Source organism: Mytilus trossulus, chromosome 2 (genome assembly GCF_036588685.1).
Source record: "Mytilus trossulus isolate FHL-02 chromosome 2, PNRI_Mtr1.1.1.hap1, whole genome shotgun sequence".
Taxonomy (NCBI): Eukaryota; Metazoa; Mollusca; class Bivalvia; order Mytilida; family Mytilidae; genus Mytilus; species Mytilus trossulus.
Window position 1 is genome coordinate 75,831,679 of NC_086374.1, and position 19,308 is coordinate 75,850,986.

At 33.3% G+C, this 19,308-nt stretch overlaps 1 protein-coding gene across 2 annotated transcripts in view; it reads left to right on the top strand.

The window, feature by feature from the left end:
• The window catches only part of LOC134708028 (PAN2-PAN3 deadenylation complex catalytic subunit PAN2-like), a 281,367-nt gene that overhangs the window by 11,536 nt on the left and 250,523 nt on the right, over positions 1-19,308 (top strand). For both annotated transcript variants that reach the window (XM_063568271.1, XM_063568270.1), the window contains exons 2-4: positions 1,682-1,897; positions 3,163-3,309; positions 9,454-9,623. In XM_063568271.1, coding sequence (XP_063424341.1) covers positions 1,721-1,897; positions 3,163-3,309; positions 9,454-9,623 — 494 coding nt within the window. In that variant the 5' untranslated portion in view covers positions 1,682-1,720. The remainder of the gene's footprint in view (positions 1-1,681; positions 1,898-3,162; positions 3,310-9,453; positions 9,624-19,308) is intronic.

A 19,308-nucleotide genomic window follows, 5' to 3' on the forward strand; every position in this document is an offset into this window, starting at 1 on the left:
AATCATTACTATGATATCTAATTAAAAAAAAGTGTCTAATGACCCCACCTACCAACCAAGATGACCAACATCAGTAAATACAGTAACAGGTGAGCGACACAGGCTCTTGAGAGCCTCTAGTTTTTGATTGCTTGCTTCCAGCAAACAATTTGCCCTGACATGTTTTCAGAATGCAGTCACCTCAGTGTGACCTTTCTCGTATAAATACTGTGATTGAAATACACAATTGCGAATGGAAAACCAAACGTTCAAGATAAACTATATATATCTTACAGTACCTGTTATACACATGCTTACCTGAATATCCATGCTTCTTTGTTGATTGTTTACATACAGGTAACAAAATTTTTAAAATTCAGCTTCACACAACCATTAATTAGCCGACATATTTTCACAACACTGACTGATTGAAATAATTTTTGATGATTACACAAAATGTATGCGAAAAAAATGATAAAATCCTGCACAGAATACTAATACCGTGTTCACACTATGAAATCTTAACCGGGTTGAACCCGGGTTAGTTAATCCGAATTAATTAAAAAAAAGAATTACCCCACTTTGGGTTTTTCCCTTCAACAAAAATAGACACGCATGCGCAACATCTTGTAAACAGCGTCTGTGACAATTGAAGAAAATACATGGGTGTTTCTTGTTGAATTGTCCAATTCTGACTGAATTTTCCCTTCTCTCCACGTTAAAAGGAGTTAGCCTTCGTCCCCTGGTCACTCCAGGTTAGACCTCTCTTTTTTTAAGAATTTTGTTCGGCATCCGTCTATATTCTGTATTGGCAATGACAGACGGCAGAAAACGTCATGTAACGCTATGGCAACAACCCCACATTAACTCCACTTTGCGTTCACACTAGAATGCAGAGTTCGCGAAAACCGTCGGTCCTGTCGGTCCTGACCGCCAAAATGAGGCTCGGACCAGTATGTTGTCCACTTGTGACGGTCCCGATGACCGATGCAAAAACGGCCGTTGCAGTGCCTATGTCGGCACGTTTTTTTACATCGGTTATCAGATGGACCGTTTTTTCATTGGTCATTAGATGTACCTGCCGGTAATTTCTGGTACTGGTTTCCGATTTTTATTATAAACAAACCAACTGACCAAGGCGGCGAGCCACATGTGGCCTATCAAATTTGTTCAAGGAGCTGTTCCTAGCAAACGATCGGCGGTGGAACCTTATATAATAAATAAAGTTAATTTCCGTTGAAATAAGTTATTGATTTTATTTCAGGATAAAATTGACAGATTTTGTAGGACCAGCAAAAAATTTGTAGGACCGGCATATAATCTTGCTTTGTCAGTCCTATGACTGACGGATCAAAAAAAGTTTTCGCGAACTCTGTAGAATGTGGGGTAACTAATCCGGGTTTGCCACACATTAACTCCACCTCAGATGAGGGGTAATTTTAATCCAGGTTCGCCCCAGTTTAATGTGTTCACACTATTGGAATTTGATCCGGATTAATTAAATGCATAGTGTGAACGGGGTATAAGTTTATGATATGTATGCACTGGTTCAATAATTGGATTAACATTATTTTTCTACGGTCACTGGTTTCTTATGACTTAAAAGTAGCAAGGTAACATGAAAATAACAAATATAATGTATTTATAAGAGTGAATCATATTTAACCCTGTATTATAACATGATGAACATGTTTATTTTAAGATTGAAATGACCTAGTATTTGGTTTTGGTGACAAAAATAATGGATTATCGAGGCATGCGAATGCCTCATGGCTTCCCACCACCACAAATGCAAGGTAGGATGGGAGAAGGAATGATGAACCAACAGAGGGATATGATGGGTGGAAATATGATGAATCAGCCTCCACCAGGAGCTATGATGAACCCACAGATGATGCCAGAACATTTCAGTCCAAATGTAAGTTCAATGTATCTTTCATTTTTATACGACTGCAAAAATTGAAATTTTTTTGGTCTTATATTGGTATCGCGTTTGCATCGTCGTCGTCATTGTCTGAAGACATTTGGTTTTTGCACTATTACTTTAGTCATTCTGTGTCAGAAACCTATGCTGTGTTAACTATTTAATCATAATCCAAATTTAGAGCTGAATCCAGCTTGAATGTTGTGTCCATACTTGCCCCTACCGTTCAGGGTTCAACCTCTGCGGTCGTATAAAGCTACGCCCTGCGGAGCATCTGGTTCAATTATCTTTCAATTTATTGTCTCTAAAACAAATTCACTATTTATATTCTTAATACTATTTGAACCAAACATAGAAAAGAAGATATCTTGTATGATAATCAAGGAGACTGAGTTAATTGCAAAAGATTAATCTATGTTGATGTAAGCATCTTCAAATCAACTGCAGTTAATCACCTTTTAAAAACACAACTAACAAACACTCACACCAAACACCTTTTTCTTTTGCTTTGGAAGAAAGTATGACAAAAAATTTCATTTTCAGACACTTAATTATGAATATACATATAAATACCGAAAAAAAAACTATGATGAAATTGGACACTTAAACTCTAAAACGAGAAAGATAAATGCCAAAAAATCAAGGTAAGCGATTCAGGCTCTTGAGAGCCTCTTGTTTGTTAGTATTTTCAATATTATTTTAGATATACTAAGAGATAAACTGTAAACAGCAATTATGTATAGCAAAGTAAGATCTACAAATAAGTCAACTTTACCAAAACACTTGATTGACACCTTAAGGAGTTATAGTTCTTTATAGTAGATTTTAAACAATTTTCGTTAATTATGTAAATTTTGGTAAACTTTTACAAAATGTTTTCCTTTGATAATTATGAGCTAAGTTCATTATAGATAGAGAAAATTGTAATCAGCAAGAATGTTCAGTAAAGACAATTTTATCATGAATTCTATTCTCATCTATAATTTGTGTCTTTTGTTTAATTTGCTGCTTGCATATAGACCAAGGTGAGCGCCTCTTGTTTTAAATACTCTTTTGTCAGGATCAATTCATATTTATTTTACATCAATGGGAGTATAAAATGAGCTCAACTAAACCAAGACTTTGACACAACCAAGTTTGACACAACCAGGTTTGAATGTAAAATTAGTAGTATTTATATTGGCATACATTGTGTGTCATAGGCCTTTATATAATTGATTATCATGATGTATACTAATCCATTCTGATTGTTACTTTAGCAACTGGATGGTTATTTCCCTGGAGCAGCACAAGCACTTACTGAATATCATGATTTAACAAGTGTTTTGGTGGATGGAGGGGACAGGTTCAGTGTCTCTGCCTTGACATTTGATAAACAAGATCTATTATGGATGGGCAATTCAGGGGTATGTTTTACATGTGTGTCAGTGTCAAATTTGTGTATTTATATAACCAATTATAAAGAATAAGATAAAAGCAATAAACAGCATGCAGTACATGTATTGCCCGTATTGGTATTTTCAGACAATCTACATTTGTGATGACAATCTTCATTCATTTTTGCTCCAAAAAAAAAATGTGTTGATAGTTGATTAAAATGTTTAAGTAGTACAGTAAAACCTGATTAAACCGGACCCTGAATAAACCGGTTTCCTGTCCATTCTGGCGGAAAATGAAAGTCCCATATTTTTCCATTCAAGGCCTAAACTAAAATATTGTTTGTTTCCCCAATCTCGACCCACTCTGCAAAATTGGTGCTACTCATAAAATTTTATTGTCAAAACTAAGTCAAATATTATTTTATTTATTTTGGATTTTCAGGCTTGCCGGATTGTCCGATAATGTTCAAGTTTTTTGGAAAAATAAAATTATTTCCCTGCCTACCTACCCACACCTGGCTTGGCAGGGTCGGGATTGGGGAAAAAAACAATATTTTAATTTAGGCCCAAAGTCTTTGTAAAAATACCCTTTGTAAACCGGACCCTGTGTATTCCTAATTCTGGTCTAATTATGAAGTCCCAAATACTCTTTAATTACATTAATTATTACCTGTCTAATTAATTTCAAGGATCGATATGCAATCAAAACATATTTGATAATCAATTAGTCGGGTGTCAAACTGTGAACCTACAATCGTACAGTAGTGAGCTGTATTATTTATTAAAACATTATAAATGTGTCAATTAAACGAAAAGACACACAGAATATATCTCAGATTGAACTTAGATAAACAAATTAAAATCGGGGAGTAAGAAATTCACATCGTGATTTCAAAATCCTGGGTTCCCTGTTGTGAACCCCTAAACAAATGACATTGAAAATGAAAAACACCCGGATGACAACAATCAATGGATATTGTACACTGTACAACAATGTTTTGGAAGGGATGAAATTACGTTTGATAATATTCTGGCTTTTTCATTGGCCATTCCAACATTTCAAATTATTGATCATGGGAGTAAATCGAAACTCTCGTTTTACAATCCGAACAACGCAAGCATTATGATGCAAATGCAAACAATGAAAAACGAAGTGAAAGTATTTTAATTTATCAGATATAATTTACAATCAGAGAGAACTTTTACATGCAAAATGTCAGACGTCAAAAGTCATTAACTTCCGGTCATAACAGAAACCTGAATAAACCGGCTCACTGTCCAAACCGGCCCTTTTTCATAGTCCCGTAGCCGGCCGGTTTATACTGGTTTTACTGTAAATTGTATCCAAAGTCAAATCTGACATGGGATCAAAATATGTTGCCATAATAGACAACAACACTCAAATTTTTACCGCATGGTATTGGTTTATTAGGTCGACATATTTTGCCAGCAAGCCAGGCGTCTTCATTATAAAAAAATACATGAAATAAAACAGTGAAGTATTCTTTTTGTGGTTATTGCAGTTAACCAGAAGTAATGTTGCAATAATGCCAGGTAAATTGTTATGATAAAAATAGAAATCGAAAGTGAAAATAAGAATAGTTAAGATGAATAGAAAATGAAAGTAAGTCAATAAAGTCATAAACGGTGGTTGGCTTCTATTCACATACATCTGTATATAGTCTTATTGGAGGTTCCTGGTGTTGGGCCTAAATTAAAATATTGTTTGTTTGCCCTTTTCCGACCCTATTTTTTGAAACAGGGTAGGTAGGTAGGTAAAATGTTTAATTTTTCTTTCCCCTAAAATAACTTGGCTCGGTACATTTTTTGTCATCAGTAGGCAGGTAGGTATCATTTCTGTCTGTATTGTTTTTGTTTAAGTATACTTCAACAAGTCACAGATATTAACTAATTTTACTTTTAATTTCCTGGGACTATTAGTCATACCTGTCAACCTGTGATGATAAAATTGCATTGAAGAATGGAATCTCAGGTCATAACGCGTATAAATTTTTTCGAGCTTAATATCAGTATTTAACGAACATTTTTGTTATAATTTGTTTTAAATCAAGTTCTACACTATAACTTTAGTTTAAGTAAATAGAAATCTATGAAATTTAAACACAAGGTTTATGACCATGAAAGGAAGGTTGGGATTGATTTTGTAAGTTTTGGTCCCAACAGTTTAGGAATAAGGGGCCAAGAAGGGCCCAAATAAGCATTTTTAACCGTATTTTTGTAACAATAAGGCGGTTATTGATTTGGGTATGTACGGCTGTTGTGGGGCTGGGCAGTCGGGCAGCAGGGCGAGCGGCAACCAAATGTTGTCCGTGCATTTAATCATGAACCGTTCAACCAAAGCTTTTAAAATTTTAATATGTTGTTACTGACAACAAAATTAAGGTCAAGATCAATAATGACGATTTTGACTTTTACCGTTCAGGAGTTATGGTCCTTGGAGGATTGAAAAATGGCATTTCCAGTCGTGTCCATGCATTTACGCATGAACTGTTCAACCAAAGCTTCCCAAATTTTAATATGTTGTTACTGATGACAAAATGGAGGTCAAGTTCAATATTGTCGATTTTGACTTTTACTGTTCAAGAGTAATGGTTCTTGAAAGATTGAAAAAATGGCATTTCCATTCATGTTGTTGCATTTACTCATGAACCATTCAACCTAAGCATTTCAAATTTTAATATGTTTATTCTGATGACAAAATTGAAGTCAAATTTGATATTGACAATTTTCACTTTCACTGATCATCAGTTATGGTTCTTGTGATATTGGCAGGACACAAATAAATGTTAATAAATCCGGTTTACCGTCGTTGTGACAGCCTCTTCTCTTGGTTTTCGCACTATAACTTTAGAAATCTATGAAATTTTGACACATGGTTTATGACCACAAAATGCAGGTTGGGATTGATTTTGGGAGTTTTGGTTCTAGTAGTTAAGGGATAAAGGGCCCAAAGGGTCCAAAACTAAACTTTGTTTTATTTCATGAAAAATTGAATTATTGGGGTTCTTTGATATGTCAAATCTAACTGTGTATATAGATTCTTAATTTTTTGTCCCATCTTCAAATTGGTCTACATTAAGGTCCAAAGGGTCCAAAATTAAACTTAGTTTGATTTTGACAAAAATTGAATCCTTGGGGTTCTTTGATATGATGAATCTAAAAATGTACTTAAATTTTTGATTATTGACCCAGTTTTCAAGTTGATCCAAATTGGGGTCCAAAATAAAACTTTGTTTGATTTCATCAAAAATTGAATTATTGGGGTTCTTTGATGTGCCAAATCTAAATGTGTATGTAGATTCTCCATTTTTGGTCCTGTTTTCAAATTGCGGAGCATCTTTTTTCATAATGACCTCAAAGCCATAGAATTTGCAATTTCTTTGAAGAAAAATGTGCAAAATAAATAAAAATACCCATAACACTTAGGTTTTGTACATTTCATGAGCAGGAGATTATATAATATAGTTAAATACAAACTGCCTCAAAGTAGCATGCTTTACATGAATTATAAGAAAATCAGCCAAAAACTGAAAAAAACACCCTTAATTTTGCAGAGTTATCTCCCTTTTAATTTCAAATCAAAAGAAATTAAAAATGCTGATTTTGAGTTAAGATTTTATGGGACTTTTTTCTGTGTACATATAGATTAGGGCTTTTCCAGTAAAATTTTCCTAGGAGGGGCGGAACGCCCACAATGTTTTTTTCCATAGGTAGGGGGTTATCAACATAATTGTATTCTGGAGGGTGGTGGTCCCGAATTAAATTCATTTCTGTTGGTGGGGAGTTTATGAATGATAGGTTAAACATATTGTTCCCCCTGTCATGAAGGAAGATTCCCCTGAAAAGGTCATCCAAATTCACATAAAGTTGGCAGACCACTAATTTTAAGCGTCCGTTTGTGTTCTTGTCAAACGCGACGAGCCGAAAGCAGGAAGAGTTTTCTCTCGGAAGTTGGAGTTATCTCCCCGATTCGGTGCATACATGTGCTAGCTCTCGTCACTTTCGTATTTTACGACAAGGTTTTGGAAATGATAAAAATATTTCATATCAATTTCGTCACTTAAATTTGGAAAGTGTAAAAATATTTACACATCAAATTACTTGAATTATACCTGTCTTTATATGTTTTTGACAAGTTTATGACCCTCAGGTAATTAACGTTTACAAAAGGTGTTAAAAGTTGTGATGACAAGTAATCCGCCTATCGCCAATCAGATGGGTCACTAATCCCTTAATTATTATTATAAAACCTCATAAATGACCATCATAATAATCTATTTAAGTTAAATCAGTCAGTCAGCATTTCATTTTAATCATTTCTCACAATTCTGTCATATTTTCGTCATTTGAACAAAATTGATAATCTTCCCGGACATTTCAACTGTATTGTAATTTCAATATTTCACTTACGATCATTATTTGCTGTTTGCTTGTCGTAGTTTCACCATTTTAACGTATTTTCGTCATACTTTATATAAATATTCATCAAAAACTTTCGGCAACTTCGATTAAAAAGTATAACTATATCAAAACGTAAATATTTTCACTTGCAAACAGGTGCTTTCTGTTCTATGTATTGCACATGCGTAAAAGTTCGTATATGAATCCAGTTTTATTCTGAAATTACGATCTCACTAATTAGCGACAACAAGAATTTTAGCAACAACAAGCGTCGACAACAAGCGACAAGAATGATTTTAGTGACAACAAGCGACAAGAAACTATTTAGCGACAAGAAAACATTTTTTTTCAATTAAAATTAATTATTGCAATAAATATTAAAAGAATATGCAAAAGAAAATAATTTTAGCGACAAGAAAGTTAAATTGATAGAAAAAAATGAAACATTATTTACATATTTATTTTATCATCTATTATGTATAACAGCCAGTATTACGTTTAATTATTGTATTATGAGATTACTTTTCCTTGTGTTTTAGAACATATTATTTATCTTATAATTTGTTTTTTGGAAAATGACGCAGTCATTGTTCCATTACTGCGGACCTGAACTTCATTACATTTCTCTGCCTACCGCGCTTGGTTTCGTATTTACTATTTTCCATACAAACTGGAATCTGCTTGTGTTATCATTATGCATGATCATTGTGTAGTAATCAGCCAAGAACCAGTTTACACTCTGTTTCATATTTACTATTTTACAAACTAACTGGTTTCTGCTTGTATTCCACTACACTCGAACAAAGTGTTGTAGTTTGACGGGAACCAGTTTAGAATTTGTAAACTACAAAACGTAATCGGTTATTGTTCATTCCGTTTTGGTGTTTCATACCGACTTTTATGGTTTGAATAAGCTTAAGACCCTTCAAACATTAATGTGATAGGTATATTAAAGACTGTTTTACAAAAGGATTGAACTGTTTTACTTTCAAAGTCGTGCTATAGTGATATCTGTCATGTACGGATTTCCACTCTCACCGTTTAATTTCTTCTTTTACACGTGCTTTTGAAACTTCCTGTACCAAGTCAGTTGTTATTTATTCGTTTGATGTGTTTGGACTTTTGATTTTGCCTTTTGATTTTGGATTTTCCTTTTTGAATTTTCCTCGGAGTTCAGTATTTTTGTGTTTTTACTTTTTAAACATCGCAAGTTTTAAAATTGTTTTTTGAGTGTATTAAACTTATTTTTTACAATCATGAAGTGTTCCAGAACCATTTTTAAGCAGTTTCTTCTTCTCTTTGATGATGGAAAATAGGTTTTCTCAAGAAAATACCGCAAATGATCCCAGAGGAATTGAAACGTACAAGTCAATTCGGCTTGAAAAACTAGCTAACTTTTATTTTTTTTCTCTAGGTAGGGGGTCTTGGAAGAAAATACATGTTCTAGGTGTTGATGTATTTTTTTAATCTTTTCCGTAGGTGGGGGGTAAAAAAAAAAGTGGCGTTCCACCCCCCCCCCCCCCCTGGATAATTTTTACTGGAATAGCCCTTAGAACTAAAACATTTACTGAGGCAATTAGTTTGAGGTTCAAACTTAGTTTGACTGGACTTGATGCACATAGACCAAGGTGAGCGTGACAGCCTCTTCAGAGCCTCTAGTTTGTTTTGTGTGTTAATGTTTTATATTGTTCTAAAATAATTGAGGTTGGCCAGTTGTTAAACATTTTTTTCATGCATATCTTACAACAGGGTCATGTGACAGGTTATTATGGGTTAGAAATGCAGAAGTATACATCATTTAAAGTACACATGACAGAAGACATTCGACAGATGATACCAATACAGCGTGGAATATTGTCTCTGACGAGAAGTACACTGAATTGTTCACTTCGAAGAGGACTAAGTGTGTTCAACTACAAGTAAGATATTATTTCTTATACATGATTTAATGAGGAAAAAATGGTTTGTCCCCTGTGCCATGCATTGAGGGGGGATGTCTTAGAAATAGGCTTAATTGTAAGGTCTCGTTAGCGATCACACATGTACAATTCCTAAAAGATTTTTATTGAACTTATATCATAGATTTATAAATCAGCACTGCCTTTGAGAAGTTTGAAAATCAGTGCAAATTTTGTCCCCTGCGTAACACATTGCTGGTGACAGACATGTAAATACTGGGCACCAGTATTTGTGTCAGTCCATGTGTTTAACTCCTGTCTCTCACAGGTACTATTCTTGCAAGATTTTGATAAAACTTTTGATTTAAATGTAGCACCAATATATTAACTAATTCTTAAATGGTGACTGGTCAACTTTTTATACCACCACAAAACATTAGTATAAATACTATGATGTCATCGTTGTCAGTGTCAACGTCATTTAAAGACACATTTGGTTTCTGGACAATAACTTCAGTTTAAATAAATGGATCTCTTAGAAATTTTACCAGAAGATCCAGTACCATAAAAGAAAGGTTGGGATTGAATTTGGGGGTAAAATTGTTACCAACAGTTTAGGAATTAAAAACCGTCAAACACAAGCATTTTTGAAGTTTCCAGATAATAAATTGTGTGTAAGTGTATTTATGTCTATGATATTGTACCGCAAGGTTGGTTCCTTATCACTAAAGAAAGGTTTGGATTGAGTTTGGGGGTTCAAAAATTTTTGAATATCAAATAATTGCACAGTATTGCGCAATAGAAAAAAAATCTTCAATTGTACAGTAATGAGCATAAGCACAGTTTTGAGTACTAGCACAGACACAGAATTGTACAATACAACAGTATTGGGCAATAGCAAGAAATCTTCAATTGCAAAGTATTGCGCATTAGCAAGAAATCTTCAATCGCACAGCGTTGCACAGTTCCAGAAATCTTCAATTGCACAGTATTGCGCAATGGCAAGAAATCTTCAATTGAACAGTGTTGTGTAATAGCTAGAAATCTTTCATTGCACAGTATTTTGCAATTGCGGTAAATCTTCATTTGCACAATATTGTGCAATAGCACAGTATTCCACAGTAGCAAGAAATCCTCAATTGCACAGTATTGAAAATGAATGCAAATCTTTTAACTAATTAATTTAAACTATTTAATTTGCTGGGGTTCCACTCTTGTATTTCTTTTTTGTTAACTGACTTTTTAAACAAATAAAAAAAAAATATCGGGATCATATAATGCGATCATGTTGTTGTCAGCATTGTCTATGTTGTTGTTTTCCAAACAATAACTTAAGGATGTACTTGGATGAGGTTTTGGAATTCATGTCAAATGTTCAGACTCCTTGGTGTTTTCCATACAATACAAGTTAAATATTTAGCCCCATAACACCCATTTATTTTTTCATATATTAATACTAAATAGCACATGAAAGGTCATTTGCCCAAATTTTAGAAGATTCTTAATTTTCTTTCTTTTGTTTTGAGACCCAAATTATACCAATGCAAATATAAGTTTAAAGTCCGAGTCAGCCTTTTCCTGCCATTTTTTAAATCTCAAATATCTCAAAAAAGAAGTCCATGACCTATCAATATTTTTAGCTTATTATACGACCGCAAATTTTGAAAAAATTTTCGTCGTATATTGCTATCACGTTGGCGTCGTCGTCGTCGTCGTCGTCGGCGTCGTCGGCGTCGTCGTCGTCGTCGTCGACTTCGTCGTCCGAATACTTTTAGTTTTCGCACTCTAACTTTAGTAAAAGTGAATAGAAATCTATGAAATTTTAACACAAGGTTTATGACCATAAAAGGAAGGCTGGTATTGATTTTGGGAGTTTTGGTCCCAACATTTTAGGAATTAGGGGCCAAATGGGCCCAAATAAGCATTTTCTTGGTTTTCGCACTATAACTTTAGTTTAAGTTAATAGAAATCTATGAAATTTTGACACAAGGTTTATGACCACAAAAGAAAGGTTGGGATTGATTTTGGGAGTTTTGGTTTCAACAGTTTAGGAATTAGGGGCCAAAAAAGGGCCCAAATAAGCATTATTCTTGGTTTTCGCACAATAACTTTAGTTAAAGTAAATAGAAATCAATGAAATTTAAACACAATGTTTATGACCACAAAAGGAAGGTTGATATTGATTTTGGGAGTTTCGGTCCCAACAGTTTAGGAATTAGGGGCCAAAAAGGGACCCAAATAAGCATTTTTCTTGGTTTTCCCACCATAGCGTTAGTATAAGTAAATAGAAATCCATGAAATTTAAACACAAGGTTTATGACTATAAAAGGAAGGTTGGTATTGATTTTGGGAGTTTTGGTCCCAACAGTTAAGGAAAAAGGGGCCCAAAGGGTCCAAAATTAAACTTTGTTTGATTTCATCAAAATTGAATAATTGGGGTTCTTTAATATGCCGAAATCTAACTGTGTATGTAGATTCTTAATTTTTGGTCCCATTTTCAAATTGGTCTACATTAAGGTCCAAAGGGTCCAAAATTAAACTTACTTTGATTTTAACAAAAATTAAAATCTTGGGGTTCTTTGATATGCTGAATCTAAAAATGTACTTAGATTTTTGATTATTGGCCCAGTTTTCAAGTTGGCCCAAATCGAGGTCCCAAAATTAAACATTGTTTGATTTCATCAAAAATTGAATAATTGGGGTTCTTTGATATGCCAAATCTAACTGTGTATGTAGATTCTTAATTTTTGGTCCAGTTTTAAAATTGGTCTAAATTAAAGTGCAAAGGGTCCAAAATTAAACTAAGTTTGATTTTAACAAAAATTAAATTCTTGGGCCTCTTTGATATGCTGAATCTAAACATGTACTTAGATTTTTGATTATGCGCCCAGTTTTCAAGTTGGTCCAAATCAGGATCTAAAATTATTATATTAAGTATAGTGCAATAGCAAGTCTTTTCAATTTCACAGTATTGTGCAATGGCAAGAAATATCTAATTTCACAATATTGTGAAATAGCAATTTTTTTTTTAATTAAGAGTTATCTTTCTTTGTCCAATATAGTAAGCAAGAAATATCTGCAAGAATTTTTTAAATTGGAGTTATCTTTCTTTGTCCAGAATCAACTTAAATCTTTGTTATATACAATATACAATGTATATTCACTTTTTACTACCAACTGATAAATTTAAATAATCTTTACCATTCAGTGATAACAAGCAGTTTTTTTACATCTTAATATTTTATGATGTATTTAAATGAGTAGTAATTGTTGCAAACTCCATTAGAATATTTTAATTGAAATTAGTTTTGGAATAAGGGAAAGGGGGATGTGATTAAAAAATTGGGTTCAATTTTTCTCATTTGAAATTTCATAAATAAAAAGAAAATTTCTTCAAACATATTTTTGAGAGGATTAATATTCAACAGCATAGTGAATTGCTCTAAGAGAAAACAAAAAATTTAAGTTCATTTGAATACATTCATTCTGTGTTAGAAACCTATGCTGTGTCAACTATTTAATCACAATCCAAATTTAGAGCGGAATCCAGCTTGAATGTTGTGTCCATACTTGCCCCAACTGTTCAGGGTTCAACCTCTGCGGTCGTATAAAGCTACGCCCTGCGGAGCATCTGGTTTTTATCCTTAACGAATGCTCTACCGGCTTACAGTATCAATTTTAAATATTTGATTTATTAATTTTCACTAAACCTCACCTAAGTACATCCTTAAGTTTAAAAGTGTATCAGGACCTCTTTGAAATTAAAGCTAAAGGTTCAATACTTCAAAACTACAAGTTGGTCACAATCCTTAAGGAATTAGGTGCCAAAAAGGGACCAGAAATAAATATTTTTAACCAGATTTTCAAAAATATTGGTTATTGATTTTGGGATGAACGGTAGGTCAGGCAGGCGGGAGGGTGGGCAAAAGCCAAATGTTGTCTGTGCATTTTCTGTGAATCATTAAACCAAATTCAGACCTGTATCAAGTGTGAATATTGTGCCCATTTTTGCCCCAACTGTTCATGGTTTGACCTCTGCCATCTTATCCAGCTGCGCTCAGCTAAGCAATTTATTTCAGAGATGTAATAGGAAACACACATATTATTTTATTAGGCCTAAACAATTGAGCTACGGTAACTCCTCCACAGTTTTCATAATTATTTTTGCTTTGGTTTTTGATTAACAGAGTGCTTTGATTATGAAATTGATATTATAGGTTCAATGATTTTAACGAGTTCGAAAATCAGTGCATCCAAGGTTTCATAACACAATAGGAGAATTAGGATATTAAATAGTTAATTTGAAGCTCTACATATCTTATACTATTAAACAAGAAAACCTCATTTTGTGTATCGCTTCTCTTCCTTCCATGATAAAATAATCATCATGCCTCTGTGTTCTATAGGTAACATGCATAGTTGCATTTGTCATCCATTCTTATGATTATTCAGATTGAGTTATTTTTGGAGAAAAACTACAAAAAAGGAGTCCGGATATTGATTCCATCATCAGACTGACTTTTGGTTTGAAACATACACAAGTACAACCAACGACCTTATGATAAATAACAAAAATGAAAGATAAATAAGCCAATCAGAGTGTTCGCCATATCATGGTGTTAAGATCGCAATAACCACAACTATTATACCTCCTTAGAGAGGAAAATTATTTTTTGCGCTTATCTGCATGTAAACTACGATTATACTACTTTAATATATAGAGACTCTCTGTATTCTGTCTACTGTTTTCTTTGAAATGTTTACTATTTAAGGGGTCATACCAGTTGCATATATATTGAAATAAGTAAAACATGTGGAAACAAGAATATTTTATAGTACATCGGCACTATATTTACTAAGTTTTGAGTTAATTGGATTTCAACTTCATCAAAAACTTCCTTGACCAAAAAACTTACCTGAAACCGGGACAGACGGACAAATGAACGAACGAACGAAAGCCCAGATGCACAGACTAGAAAACATAATGCCCATAGATGGGGCATCAAATTTATTGTTGAAAGTGATAGTAGTGATTTGGCAAAAATGAAAGTAGGGTATAGATTAGAGGGAGGCAGGACCATTTTTTGGAACGTCGGGATCGGGTATTTTTAAGCTCAGGGTTTGGTGATTGATCCTTATAGGATCCAAGAATAATTTTTTTGATTTTAGGAATTAAATTTCTTCAAATTCTGCAATCTCGGGATTTCATGTTTTTAATCCCGGGATTTTGGGTAAAGGACACCTCTGACCACCCCTCAAATGAGCCTTTTTATACGACAGCAAAAATTAAATTTTTTTGGTCGTATATTGGTCATCCGTAGATGGATTGTTTCCAGACATTAACTTTTGAATAAGTAAAAAGTAATCAATAAAATTTTAACACAATGTTTATAACCACTAAAGAAAGTTTGAGATTGATTTTGGGGGTTATGGTCCCAAAGGTTTAGGAATTTTGGGCCCAAAGGGGCCAAAAACAGCATGTATCTAGTTTCAGGACAAAAAGCTGTGTATTAGTATTGCACAATATCTCAGTATTGCACAATAGCAAGTTTTAGTTTCAATTGAAAATTAGTACAACTATTTTAACCCATTTCAAAGAGGTAGGGCCAATTTGCCAGGAATTTTTTTCATTCAATAAGATAGGTAAATCATGCCCAATAGATGCTAAGTATAGTATCTAAATCCAATATATGTCACTATTTTCATACCTTGATGAACATACCTTGAACAGGACTTCCTACAAAAACAAGACCAAGACTATTTATTTTTTAATATTGATTTTATTTTATTATTAACATCCTTTATGCAAGGTACAATACCACATAACTTGTCAAGGAGCCAAATAATATCGGAACAAATTCAAATCGTGTTTTTCTCATTCTGAATATTGTATATCTGTATTTTTCCTGGTCTTTTAAGGTTTTATCGATTTTAAGATAAGATAAGATAAAACATGTATATATTTTAACCAGAGAAAATCTTACATCAGTTGGTCATAGACCACCCTGTGTTACTAACACATGTTATATTGCCTTTTCTGGCAATTTTGGGAGTTTTGGTCTCAACAGTTTAGGAATAAGGGGCCCAAAGGGTCCAAAATTAAACTTTATTTGATTTCATCAAAAATTAAATAATTGGGGTTCTTTGATATGCCGAATCTAACTGTGTATGTAGATTCTTAATTTTTGGTCCTGTTTTCAAATTGGTCTACATTAGGGTCCAAAGGGTCCAAAATTAAACTAAGTTTGATTTTAACTAAAATTGGATTCTTGGGGTTGTTTGATATACTGAATCTCAACTTGTACTTAGATTTTTTATTATACGCCCAGTTTTCAAATGGGTCCATTGATCAGGATCCAAAATTATTATATTAAGTATTGTGCAATAGCAAGAAATTTTCAATTGCACAGTACTCAGCAATAGCAAGAAATCTTCAATTGCACAGTATTGTGCAACTGCAAGAAATTTTCCATTGCACAGTATTGTGCAAAAGCAAGAAATCTTCCATTGCACAGTATTGTGCAATAGCAAGTATTTTTAATTGCACAGCATTGCGCAATAGCAAGAAATATCTACCCTTAAGAAAAAAAAATCAGTGGAATTACACTGGAATACCACTGATATTCCATTGTAATTTCCACTGCAATTCCAGTGATTATTAGTGGAATAATTTGGCTAAAATTCCACTGGAACTACATTGGCTTTTCTACTGGAATTACAGTGAAAATTCCAGTGTTATTTCACTGGAATTCCAGCCAAATTATTCCACTGATAATCACTGGAGTCCAGTGGAAATAGTGTTATTTCACTGGTATTCCAGTAGAATTCCAGCCAAATTATTCCAGTGGTATTTTGCTGCAAGTCCAGTGGAATAACTGCAGTTCCAGTGGAATTGTTACTCGTGACATATACATGTAAGACCAAATGGTGGCCTTATTACTTCTTCTGAGAAACACAAAATAGAGTGCTTGATCATATGATTGATCTAATCATATTTAAATAACATTTTTATACGACCGCAAATTTTGAAAAAATTTTCGTCGTATATTGCTATCACGTTGGCGTCGTCGTCGTCGTCCGAATACTTTTAGTTTTCGCACTCTAACTTTAGTAAAAGTGAATAGAAATCTATGAAATTTTAACACAAGGTTTATGACCATAAAAGGAAGGCTTGTATTGATTTTGGGAGTTTTGGTCCCATCATTTTAGGAATTAGGGGCCAAAAAGGGCCCAAATAAGCATTTTCTTGGTTTTCGCACTATAACTTTAGTTTAAGTTAATAGAAATCTATGAAATTTTGACACAAGGTTTATGACCACAAAAGAAAGGTTGGGATTGATTTTGGGAGTTTTGGTTTCAACAGTTTAGGAATTAGGGGCCCAAAAAGGGCCCAAATAAGCATTATTCTTGGTTTTCGCACAATAACTTTAGTTAAAGTAAATAGAAATCAATGAAATTTAAACACAATGTTTATGACCACAAAAGGAAGGTTGGTATTGATTTTGGGAGTTTCGGTCCCTACAGTTTAGGAATTAGGGGCCAAAAAGGGACCCAAATAAGCATTTTTCTTGGTTTTCGCACCATAACGTTAGTATAAGTAAATAGAAATCAATGAAATTTAAACACAAGGTTTATGACCACAAAAGAAAGGTTGGTATTGATTTGGGGAGTTTTGGTCCCAACAGTTAAGGAAAAAGGGGCCCAAAGGGTCCAAAATTAAACTTTGTTTGATTTCATCAAAATTGAATAATTGGGGTTCTTTAATATGCCGAATCTAACTGTGTATGTAGATTCTTAATTTTTGGTCCCGTTTTCAAATTGGTCTACATTAAGGTCCAAAGGGTCCAAAATTAAACTTAGTTTGATTTTAACAAAAATTGAAACCTTGGGGTTCTTTGATATGCTGAATCTAAAAATGTACTTAGATTTTTGATTATTGGCCCAGTTTTCAAGTTGGCCCAAATCGAGGTCCAAAATTAAACATTGTTTGTTTCATCAAAAATTGAATAATTGGGGTTCTTTGAAATGCCAAATCTAACTGTGTATGTAGATTCTTAATTTTTGGTCCAGTTTTAAAATTGGTCTAAATTAAAGTGCAAAGGGTCCAAAATTAAACTAAGTTTGATTTTAACAAAAATTAAATTCTTGGGCCTCTTTGATATGCTGAATCTAAACATGTACTTAGATTTTTGATTATGGGCCCAGTTTTCAAGTTGGTCCAAATCAGGATCTAAAATTATTATATTAAGTATTGTGCAATAGCAAGTCTTTTCAATTGCACAGTATTTTGCAATGGCAAGAAATATCTAATTTCACAATATTGTGAAATAGCAAATTTTTTTTTAATTAAGAGTTATCTTTCTTTGTCCAGAATAGTCAGCAAGAAATATCTGCAAGAATTTTTATACATTGGAGTTATCTTTCTTTGTCCACAATCAACTTAAATCTTTGTTATATACAATATACAATGTATATTCACTTTTTACTACCAACTGATAAATTTAAATAATCTATACCATTCAGTGATAACAAGCAGTTTTTTTACATCTTAATATTTTATGATGTATTTAAATGAGTAGTAATTGTTGCAAACTCCATTAGAATATTTTAATTGAAATTAGTTTTGGAATAAGGGAAAGGGGGATGTGATTAAAAAATTGGGTTCAATTTTTCTCATTTGAAATTTCATAAATAAAAAGAAAATTTCTTCAAACATTTTTTTGAGAGGATTAATATTCAACAGCCATTGACAGCATAGTGAATTGCTCTAAGAGAAAACAAAAAATTTTAAGTTCATTTGAATACATTCATTCTGTGTCAGAAACCTATGCTGTGTCAACTATTTAATCACAATCCAAATTTAGAGCGGAATCCAGCTTGAATGTTGTGTCCATACTTGCCCCAACCGTTCAGGGTTCAACCTCTGCGGTCGTATAAAGCTACGCCCTGCGGAGCATCTGGTTTAACATCCTATCCATGAACAGAAAAATGTCCTGCATGATTTGTATAATTAAGTGGAATAAAAACACTGAGTATATGGTCAGCTTAAACCGTACCCACAAACTGATAAACTAATATAAAAATTATATGTGATATATAAACTTCTCTTCCTTTCTGTAATTCAAAACTTGCTGTCTCTGTACTTCCCAACTAGAATTGCTGAATAAAGGTATTAAAATGGAGTCTGCATGAAATCTGTTTCATATCATTGCTGGCAGCTCATATTTAATCCCCTAAAAGTACAAAAATATCCACAAAGAATCAATTGTTCAATAGGTAATGATTGTATGAAGCAATAAATTCAATAGAAAAAGCATTATGTATCCTAAATTACATTGGAAATTTAAGGTTGGGATTGATTTTGGGATTTTTGTTTTCATCAGTTTAGGAATTAGGGGCCAAAAAAGGGCCCAAATAAGAATTATTCTTGGTTTTTGCACAATAACTTTAGTTTAAGTAAATAGAAATCAATGAAATTTAAACACAATGTTTATGACCACAAAAGGAAGGTTGGTATTGATTTTGGTAGTTAAGGTCCCAACAGTTTAGGAATTAGGGGCCAAAAAGGGACCCAAATATGCATTTTTCTTGGTTTTCGCACCATAACATTAGTATAAGTAAACAGAAATCTATGAAATTTAAACACTAGGTTTATGACCATAAAAGGAAGGTTGGTATTGATTTTAGGAGTTTTGGTCCCAACAGA